The sequence below is a fragment of the Ambystoma mexicanum genome, chromosome 1p (assembly GCF_040938575.1).
Source record: "Ambystoma mexicanum isolate Mex_15411 chromosome 1p, UKY_AmexF1_1, whole genome shotgun sequence".
NCBI classification, from domain to species: domain Eukaryota; kingdom Metazoa; phylum Chordata; class Amphibia; order Caudata; family Ambystomatidae; genus Ambystoma; species Ambystoma mexicanum.
This window is the reverse complement of record NC_090921.1, coordinates 1,085,588,575-1,085,599,681: the sequence shown is the minus strand read 5'-3', so window position 1 is coordinate 1,085,599,681 and position 11,107 is coordinate 1,085,588,575. Positions and strand designations below refer to the sequence as shown.

Below are 11,107 nucleotides of genomic sequence, written 5' to 3'. Positions count from 1 at the left end.
AAATAAGACAAAATATAGATACCACGCTTTTATAATAAAATAATCAATATCGCCCTTATAAATATAATGTTAATCAACAATGGGTAATCTGACACTAGCACACTTCTTTATAATCAATGAGGAGTTAGTATAGGATGGATCAAGTAGCAAAAATACTTTTATGATTTCAAGGGAAAAGCAATGAGGAATAAAATGCAGTACAGAAATACTTGAGATGATTTCAACAAAACAAGCAATCACTTTTCTTTGACAATTCACCCCCCTTCCCTATGCAATGTAAGACATGGAAGTAGATGGAAAGAGGAGCACACAGTTCTCAGGAATGCAATCAAATACAATACTCAGTTCCCCCCCAGCAAGCTTAGAGAAAACCTCATTGGCCCAATTCTCCCCTCTCCCATGATTGGGGGAAGGAAATGTGAGTCAGAGTGATGAAGTCTGTTTATGGGTCAGAGGATCCTCCCCTGGTCAGTTTGCCCACAAATCTATATTTGATTCAAATACATCCTTCCCAGATATACAATTTGTTGAAATTACATGTGCACATTATATATTCCTTATGGTCCATGCTTGTCCGCCTCTGATCTTCCTGGGGGCTTGCATTCATAAATGACAACATTTTGCGCTTTTTAACTGGTTTTGCAATATCGGACATTTACCCAAATTTACACACATGTGCGCAAGGAGTATGGACATTAATTGATGAAGTGTCAGATTTTTAACATGCAGACATTTGGAGTGAGACCCTATTTTTCCACTAGCAACCCAACAGAATACACCACAGGGTCCTAACGCATCTCAAAATGTTCACAGAAAAATCACAAAAATAATGATATTACTTATATAATTCTGACAAGTCCGCACTTTGAGTTATCTATCTTTTTAAAATTATGCCCTGGTCAAAAAGGGGTGTGGCTTCCCACATCACAGGGTGAAATGACTGGTTTATCTACTTCCCCCAAGCTCAGCTGCTAGCAGAGGCACTGCCCCTCCCAGTTTCCCCTAAGAGGAAGCCACTTTACGGCCCCCCAATATAACATTTGCCTGAGTCCAGGACAGGCCTTTGTTCAACTCCCTGTAGTCCCCAGCTGCTCCACCCCTAATCTAATCAACAGGGCCATGTGACCTCAGGATGCAGCCAGGCCTGGGAACACAGCTGTTGATCCAGTATCAACTCCTGTTGGGGGTAGTTGTCAGGCAGAATTCAGTTTCATTAAGCCAGGTTTCAGCTAAATGTCACTTTTTGTTCCCAGTTTTCTACATTCAAATCAAACTGACAATTTTTACATATACATTAAATAATTACTTCCTTCAAGTCATTTCAGAATATAGTTTTACATTGTATCTACCTCTTAGCAAGTCTTTCCTTGGTCTGGTTTTGTTTCATTTGTTCAGTTTTACACAAAAATCTGGTGGTTTTAAAACGCCGGCTTTCTGATACTGGTGAGTACTGGTAATGCAACCATTTTTGGGATTAAGAAAATTAATTCCCCACAGGAAGGTTGTATCTTTGGAGTGGTCTCGTGCCAACTGCGCAGTTCTCCTATTCTGGCGTGAATGTGGGCGGCGATAGCTCATCCCCACATCCACCCAGTCTATTGATTTAGTTTGTTCTGGGATAGAATAATGGGCGGTGACAGCTCATCCCCACATCTACCCAGTCTATTGATTCAACACGGGTCAAAACCCATGACAGGTTAATAGCCACAAATGATCATGAAATGGACAGCCAGCAGGAAGCTGAAACACTAAATGTCCACCGAAAATGTATTGATCTTTCTTTGTCAGCAAGGGACTAATGTAGAGCAACCAGAGTAAAAAGGTACCACAGAGGCCCGTGGGAGGTGACGCCCTGAAGAGCTCTAATAAATGCAGCTTCTAAGGTGCGAACTGCAAAATGGGCATTTAAAGTCCCGAATGAAAGGAGTATACTCCTGTGTCATAAGACTGCTGTCGAACATGGGGCAGTCGCTGGGGACTGTTATATCCGCCCTGCGTCCCGCTACGCGGTGACGCAGGGCGCCTAAATAAAAGCCCCACCCCCGCAGACAGGAGGCAGTTCCGGGGCAGTGAACCAGCAACGTGTGGTGTGTGTCATTTCGCTCCTGCTGGAGTTGCGCCACTGCGGCCTACTCCCGAGGCCTCCAGCGTTCTATGCCCCGGCCGCCGCAGCGCTGGGCCAGAACGTAACACGGGCGACGAGGGACACGACAACCAGCACACGCGTATGACGCACCGTCAGCTGTTTGCTATAGCAGCAACGCATGACATGTTTGGACACTGGGTGGGGAGGACACACAAAACCCCCCCACCCCCAAAAAAATAATTACATTTTTTTTTCCTGCTTCATCTCGCCACACAGCCGGTGCGCTTAACGGAGATGCAGCTTCCACATTATGGCCACAAGGAGCTGCCGGATTTGACCACTGTCATCCAGGGGTCGGATGCAACGCGGCAAGCACGCTTAATCACAACAACCAAGCATCGTGAGCACCTGGGACGCGGTAGCAGACCTATCCACGGCAAGCATGTGACTTCACCCGCAGAGGGGACCACAGACTCCTGCAGCCACACACCAAGGTGAGGAGGAAGACCCCATCAAGGAGAAGTGAGGCCCTGCCATGGTGACCGGCACGTCCACCTCCAGGCCCGGCACGCCATCTAGACTTGCTGCTAATTTGTCGGTGTCATCACCGCAAGCCCGCCCACAAGGTGGTTCCTCTGTAATGATACAGCCGTCTGACCCATTCACTGATCCGTTAGTTGGCCCCCGGTGGAAACTATGGATTCAAAAATTCGAAATGGCAATGGAATGTAAAGACATTACTACCGCTAGAAAAATGAGATTGCACCTGTTGCTAAATGTGGGGGATGAGGTGCTACATATTTTTAACTCGCTAACCATCGATGATGGCCAGGACATCTACCAGCAAGCGAAGGACGTCTTGACGGCTCATTTTCTCCCACAACTCAATCCCGATTACGAGACTTTTATATTCTGCACCACCATTCAAGCAGAAGAGGAGACATTAGATGCCTACCACACCCGACTTAGAAAGCTGGCAATATCCTGCAAGTTCCCGGACGTTGAGAAAGAAATTCGGAGACAGCTCATCAACGGCATCCAATCTGAGAAGCTGAGAAGGATGATACTGAGTGAAAAAGGCATCTCCCTAACACGCATCCTGGAAGTGGGTCGTCAGAGAGAACTAGCACATGCTAGGGCAGCTCACATGGGCACTTCATTTCAAAAATTGCAGCCTGCCCTCACTACAGCCATGGTAGCCCAAGTCACCAATAGACAGTCGACGAGGGATGAGACTGGTGGAAATTACACACATGCCAGATGGCAACCACGAATCCCGGGACCCATGGAGTGCGGTTGGTGTGGTGGACCGCAACATGGACGGCGGAACTGCCCAGCACAAGGGACAACATGCGGTGCATGTGGCAGGAAGGACCACTATGCCAAACTATGCCTGTCATCGGGTGCCCAACAACCGTCACCACAGAATGCTCAAGAAAAGAGTGGGAGCAAGAAAAAGAAGCAAGCTAGTGCCCGACGAGTGGAAACAACAAACTCTTCGACTGAGGAAGATGACACGACCGGGGCCCAGCAGGATTCTGGCAAAGAACAGTGGAAAAAAGGGAGAAAAATCTACCTAGTGTCAGCCCTTAATCATGGACATTCCACGCCGAGGAAAGGGCTCAGGAGGCTCAAGTGCCAGGTCACAATCCAAAGCCAGCAAATATGGATGACCATAGACACGGGAGCATCCGTAAATGTTATGCCCATGAGCACATTTCAGACACTACAGCCACAACCGAACCTGAAGGACACGGACACTTTGCTGTTCGCATATGGATGCCGGAAACCTCTACCCGTGGTTGGCAGATTCCGCACTACCCTCAGCCACGGTGAAAACATGTTACCGTCAAAGATCTACGTGGTGAATGCGGGCATCAAATGCCTTCTAAGTGGTGATGCTGCAGAAGACCTGGGGCTAGTAAGCTTCATCTGTCAAGTAAAGGATTCACAAGAAGTTGAGAATATTCTAGCACAGTATCCTAACCTGCAAAAAGGGATAGGACGTTTAAAAGGTAAAGCGATCAGACTCCACATTGACGAGTCAGTCCAGCCAAAAGCTGTAAGACACCGGAGGACCCCCTTCCACATGCGAGAACAAGTGGTAAAAGAACTCAAAACGCTGTACGAAGCTGGCATATTAGAAAAAAATAACAGGACCTACACCATGGGTTTCCCCAATGGTGGTCACAAAAAAACCAAAACAGCCTGAAAAAGTCAGAATCTGCATAGACATGCGTCTCCCAAACGCTGCCATCAAGCGGGAACGCCACATCACGCCTACCCTAGATGAAATTGTGGCTGATCTCACAGGATCAAAGATATTCTCCAAAGTGGATCTGAAAGCAGGAAACCATCAGCTCAAGTTGCACAGGGAATCCTGATATATAACCACTTTTTCGACACACCTGGGTTTGCGAAGATACAAGCGCCTAAGTTTTGGCATCTCTTCGGCCGCCGAGGTTTTTCAACAGACAATTCAAGAGGTCATCCAGGGCATACCAGGTGTCCTGAATGTGAGTGACGACATCCTGATCCATGCTCACGACAGAGAAGAACACATGAAGAGGCTGCATATGCTCCTTGGCAGGCTAGAAGGAGCCGGATTAACTATACACAAAGAAAAATGTGAATTCCCCAAAACGGAAATAGCGTTTTTTGGCTACAAGTTCAGCAGCACTGGCATCTCACCGGACCCCCAAAAAGTTGCAGACATCCAGGCTGCAAGTAACCCACCACGCCGACCGAAGTGCGCAGTTTCTTGGGGATGGCCACGTACTGTGGGAGGTTCATCTGGAATTTGGCCACACTCTCGGAACCCCTTCGTGAACTTACCAAGATCAAAGCAAAGTGGGAATGGGGACAGGTGGGTCAGGAAGCTTTTGAAAACATTAAAGAATCACTGTCGACGGACACGAAGATGGCGTACTACGACACCACGCTCCCAACTGAACTATATGTGGACGCCAGCCCAGTAGGCCTAGGGGCCATCCTCACGCAGGTGACCAAAGAGGGTGATCAAAGGCCAATTGCATACGTGTCCTCCAGAGCCCTAATGATGACGGAGCAACGATACTCCCACATTGAGAAGGAGGCAATTGCCGTATTATGGGGGTGTCGCCATTTCCACTTCTACCTGTATGGCAGAAGGTTCACAACCTATAAAGACCACAAACCCCTGTTGCCGATATTCATGGGCACATCATCCCACCCGCCAGCCAGAATAGCCAAATGGCTATTACATCTCCAACAATACAATTTTGAGTTGGCCTATCAGCCGGGGAGCGGAAATCCGGCAGACTTCCTCTCAAGGCACCCTCGAGCGGCAACTCCACAGGAAGTTCAAGTAGCCGAGGAGACAGAGGAACACATCTGCCAGGTGGTGCGTGGCATGAGACCAAAGGCTGTCAGCATTGACGACATTGCAAAAGAAACACACAAAGACCCGTGTTGTGACATGGTAAAGAACACCATCATCTCAGGCGATTGGAAGTCTTTCATGAAGAACACCCACAATAGGACGACGGAAACAAAAGCGTTCCTCACGGGGATGTTCACCATACGGCAAGATCTATCCATCACGGAACAGGGGCTACTACTTAGGGGAAACCGAATCATCATCCCACCAAGCCTTCAGGACAGAATAGTGGTGTTAGCCCACGAAGGCCACCAAGGGATGGCACGGACGAAAGCTTGCATCCGGCATCGAGTGTGGTTTCCGCAGGTAGATGAGAAGGTCGAGAGACTAATTAACACCTGTCTACCATGCCAGATAACCGGAGCTCCACCTTACCCAGAAACGATTCACTCTGCAGCTCGAGGACTTGGCAGATGGGAGGCAATAAGCATCGATTTTTGCAAACTGCAAGAAGGACTGTACCTCCTAGTGGCCATTGACGACCACTCCCGATATCCCATAGTCGAGATTGTAGACTCCACGGCAGCGGAAGTGGTCATCCCTGCGATTGAGAAAATGTTCGCAAAGCATGGATTGCCCACAAAAATCAAGAGTGACAATAGCCCCCCATTCCAAGGGGAGGAGTTCAAACAATACCTGCAAGAACTGAACATACATATACTGCTGTAAATTTTGTTCACCAGTGCTAAATCCCTTTCGTAATCCCGTTTGATGACTTGGACCATCTGGGTATCATGTATACTAACTACGCTGACAATACACAGATCCTCCTCCCACTCACAGGGGATTACGAAAGGGATTTAGCACTGGTGAACACAATTTACAGCATCGTTCAGGCATGGATGGCAACCCATGGCTTATGCCTGAACGATGATAAAACTGAGCTTCTTATCCTAGGTACCGCTTCCCTCATTAATAAACTAAGTACAAACTACTCCTCCTTTATCATCGATGAGAACTGCATACAAGTAGCCAAAGAAGTAAAAACGTTAGGTATCTACCTTGACTCTACCTTATCATTCTCCAAACAGGTAAATTCCCTAGCCTCATCAACAGCTTACACATGTAAATTAATTAGAGCAGGAAAACAATTCTTATCCCAGCACAGTTGTCTAACATTAGCCAGAGCCCTAATTATCTCCAAACTAGACTACTGTAACGCATTGTACATAGGAGCCACCAGACCCACCATTAACAAAATTCAGATACAGCAAAACAATGCCCTCCGAGCTGCATTGAACATTCCCAAGAGAGAACACATTTCAGAAACAAGAAGGAAACATAAATGGCTCTCCACCTATGAGAAAATCAGACTCAAAACTGCATCCCTCACATACAAATCACTTTATAATAAAGCCCCACAATACTTAAAGGACAGATTCACCAGAACACACTCCACAAGACAAACAAGACTAGCCAACACCAATCGCCTCCAAGTACCCTGATTTAAACTTGCCACCATAGGCGGAGCTATCTTCCCAGTCAAAGCCGCTCAATTGTGGAATGAACTACCCATCACTGTGAGGCTAGAACAATCTTTTACCAAATTCAGGCAAAATGTGATCAATTGGTTGACGACAACAAATGTTAAATGTATGCATAAATGTGCTCCCACCTGCCTGTTACCTGCCACAAGTATTACATGCCTGTAACCGATGACCTTGTAACCTGTAACCTATAACTATGCTCTAAGCTGTACATCTTCTTACCTTTGCGCCCTTATACTCCAGGGTCCGGTGCGCATAATAAATACTAAACAAACAAACATATGTTAACACCACATTATGTCAAGGTGGCCACAGGCAAATGTGGATGTGGAACGTTTCATGAGGACACTCAACAAAGTTCTGAGGTTATCAAGAGCCAATGCGAGTCCTTGGAAAGCTGACCTCTATCGATTTCTGCGAAACTATAAGGTCACACCTCACAGCACGACTGGTGTCCCGCCAGAAGACCTGATGTTCGGCACAGTCATAAAGTCCTCCATACCGCACCATCCCAGCAGAAGCCCGGACACGATTGACAATGAGGGAACAGAAAGAAGGAGGACGGGAGCCAATGCACACATGAGTGCCAAGAGTAGGTCGAAACCATCCAACCACCAGGTGGGCGACCAGGTAGACATGCTGCGGAACTCGACGAAATCCAAGTTGGACTCTCGCTATGAGTCTTACCCATGGACTGTCAGTGAGAGACAAGGAACCATAATAACTGCACAAAGAGGACACCGACAGGTGACACAGAATGCGTTGCGGTTCAAGGCTGTGCCAAGAGACCTATGGACTGACGGGGAATGTCCCCGAGAAGATGACGACCACCTGCCGGACGAGAGAGAACCCGAGCACTCACATGGAGAAGAAGTGGATGACAGAACGTGGCAGCTGTGGAATGAACCTGAAATGGGTGGCCGGACATGGAAGGTGAGACACCCAATGAGACAGTGGGGCCCAGCTCCAGGGGTGGGGGATATGGTTTGAGAAGCGCCACCAAGCCGCCAGCTCGGTTCAGAGACTATGTGTGGTAGTCAGCCGCACAAGGACTATAAGAAGGGGAGGCACCCTGTTCGTAGTTGAAGTATTTGCAGATATGTATGGCATGTTGTGTCTGATTTTGAGTTTAAGTTAAAATAAAGGAGGAATGTTATATCCGCCCTGCGTCCCGCTACGTGGTGACGCAGGGCGCCTAAACAAAAGCCCCGCCCCCGCAGACAGGAGGCAGTTCCGGGGCAGTGAACCAGCAATGTGTGGTGTGTGCACTTCGCTCCTGCTGGAGCTGCGCCACTGTGGCCTACTCCTGAGGCCTCCAACGTTCTATTCCCTGGCCGCCGCAGCGCTGGGCCAGAATGTAACAGCGACCTTTCAATTGAAATGAGAGAGGCTCTGCCGCAGTCTCTGTTCATGGTAGATGATGTTATTTTCTGTGATGTTATGCTATGCTTATTATTGTGAATCATATGGCTTTTTAGTCACAGAATGTTGGCAAGAATGTAAAACCGATATCATGAACTACACTTATCTATAATTTAAAAAAAAAAAAAAGACGTTTGCCCGACTGCATCACTAATCGTTTTGGAAGTAGGCACCGAATCTGTAGTTAAGTGGGCCGCTCATTCTGCCTTTTCGATGCAAATGCCCCATCCCCCTATTATTCTGACTGAAACGTGTGGACAGACCCTTGTTAAGGTGAAAGGAGTGCCTGGCAGACACACTTTAATGGCAGACACACGTTAATCACCCTCTGTCACTGTACCAAGTTTTACAACTCCGCGGCCTCTATATTTAAGGCGTCTATTTGGGTCCAAAAAAGGGCCAAAAAAAAGTGCAACAAGTGCATCTGACGAGCCGCTAGTGGGTCTATAAGTAATGAAGATTACCATAAGTAACCGGCGTACCTGCTAAAATACGTTCCATCCGCCCAAAGTAAATATGGCGGAATGCCTGTTTAGTCAGCGTTCCGAATACCTGCTTGATTTCCGCTATCGGTCTTTCTAAGTTTCCATCATCAAAGATGGCAGACGACGCAACCAGGCGTGCTGTTTCTGAAATACCCCTATTGAAAACCAATGCTGGACCACGGGATAAAGAGCTGTGGGTTCAGCGGCTGAAGGAGGAATATCAGGCGCTTATCAAGGTGAAAGAGTAGTGCGATTGCTTGTGGCAAAGCCGCGTGAATATGTTTCTGCTTACAGATGGGACTGGGTCTGCCGGTCCCCGATGTGTCTTCCCTAGGCTTGGTTTTGTCTGACAGGCGGCCATATTGGAGTGGGCTAGCTTGTGTTTATTTCAAAGCCTCGCCGTCCCTAGTACCCAGATGAAAATATTTGTGAAATTATAACAGTAACTAAAATGGTATAGTATTATTGACGTTGCACGTCTAGGAAAATAAAGTGTTATCGGACTTCTTTTGAAGTATCCAGGTGACTGTTGTCACTTCTTAGTAGCAAGTTTATCTATTTTGACATTTTAAAAGATTTTTGACAGATGCTTTAAAAATAGTTACCCTTGAAACCACACTTTATGGTGACCGAATAGGAACCAGTACCATCTCACGACGGCCGTCACGCCAACATATTTGTAGTGCAGTTCCACTGCCTTACTAATAGATCGAAATGTACCTAAAAGATTCTGTGCAGAAACTAAAGCCGCGAGGGTGAATCCAGCTTCTATTAGCGTTATCCCCACTGTGGGTGAAATGGCTTTGATTCAGTGGCACATGCGGTAGCTGAGCCTTGTGGGGATGACGTTAAGGTAAGAAATATCTACGTGAACTAGGTCCTAGCCCCAAAGTACGCTGACGTGTCATGTAGAAAGCACTCTTTAAAGTTGCACCATTTTTTAATTTTAGTTTTGGCTCATGTGGCACTTGCGCCACCTAATGAAACCGAACTGTTGGCATGGGAGACGGCATATGAGGATGGATACACATTTTGCAGGTGCATATTTTGTTATGTGTTCACTTATTACAGGGGCACAGTCAATTTGGTTTCCTCCCCACCTAAACCACGCCCAAAAGGGTCTCCTAACTGTACAACTGCACTATACCTATCATGTGTCAATGTGACCTATTCTAGTCGCGAGATGGTGGGCCAATCCTGGTTTTAACTTCGCATTCATGGTCTTCCATTTCTGGGTTTATAATGGGAGGAATCGAGAGTACAAGTCCCAGAATGCAAAGTTAAAACCAGGACTGGACTACCATCTACTGACTGGAATGAGGCATGTATGCTGCATGTCCCTATTTCCATACATACAATTGAGTGGACCCTGCCCACCAAACGGGAGCAATTGCCCCAAGTTCTGTGATCCTCCTGCTCGGTTTAGGGAGCCAGACAATACATATGCTTATAGTTATATATAACTGGCAAACCACTTCTCTTACTGGTCTTGAACGGTTTTCCAGTGTAGGTGCCCTTACACTGGAATCAAGCCGCTGTATGGGGGATCCCAATCAAACCCATATTGGGCTCATGCAGCTAGTGTTGTAAGAGTTCCATTGGAGCAGGGATTGGCCACAAACAATATCTGACCCACAAACGGTTCTAACCGTCGTTGCGATATTGTGGCCACATGTTTTAAGTAGAGGGCCCTGATTTCACCTTGGCTAGGCTTAGAGCAGCTGGGCCTCCTGGCTGCAGACAAGGGATGGTGAGAGGAAGCTGGACCTAATTTATGTGCACCATCATATCTGGTTATTGGTACGTTACAGAAGGCCCAGAACCCATACACAGAGGATTCCAATATTGCTCCTGCTGGGCTTGACCAGCTCGCATATATATCGAAAGGGTAGATGCAGAGAAAAGGCCACAATTAAACTCTAATGCTCCTGCATTTCTGGCCGCAAATTGTAACGAGGAGGTTCCCAATCTAGCTTCTGGTTGGCTTGGGTGGCCGGGACTCCAGGGTGCATAAGAACAAGAGGTGAAAACAAGACCTACCCAGTTTTTCCATGCACCATTATTTCTGGAACCAGGTGCAAAACGGAGAGCTCTGATGCTGCTCCTGCTGGTATTGAAAGGCTGGGGCCTTTCAGGCTCGTGTGGCTGAGGGGTACGTGCAAGGATGAGGCTCTAACCAATCTACTCCAACCATTTCTACATGTGAAAG

The 11,107-nt window shown here is 47.3% G+C and overlaps 1 protein-coding gene across 1 annotated transcript in view; it reads left to right on the top strand.

The window, feature by feature from the left end:
- The first annotated feature begins 8,893 nt into the window (after positions 1-8,893).
- Positions 8,894-11,107, top strand: part of UFC1 (ubiquitin-fold modifier conjugating enzyme 1) — a 269,665-nt gene continuing 267,451 nt past the window's right edge. The window contains exon 1 of the mRNA XM_069604677.1: positions 8,894-9,134. Coding sequence (XP_069460778.1) covers positions 9,012-9,134 — 123 coding nt within the window. The 5' untranslated portion in view covers positions 8,894-9,011. The remainder of the gene's footprint in view (positions 9,135-11,107) is intronic.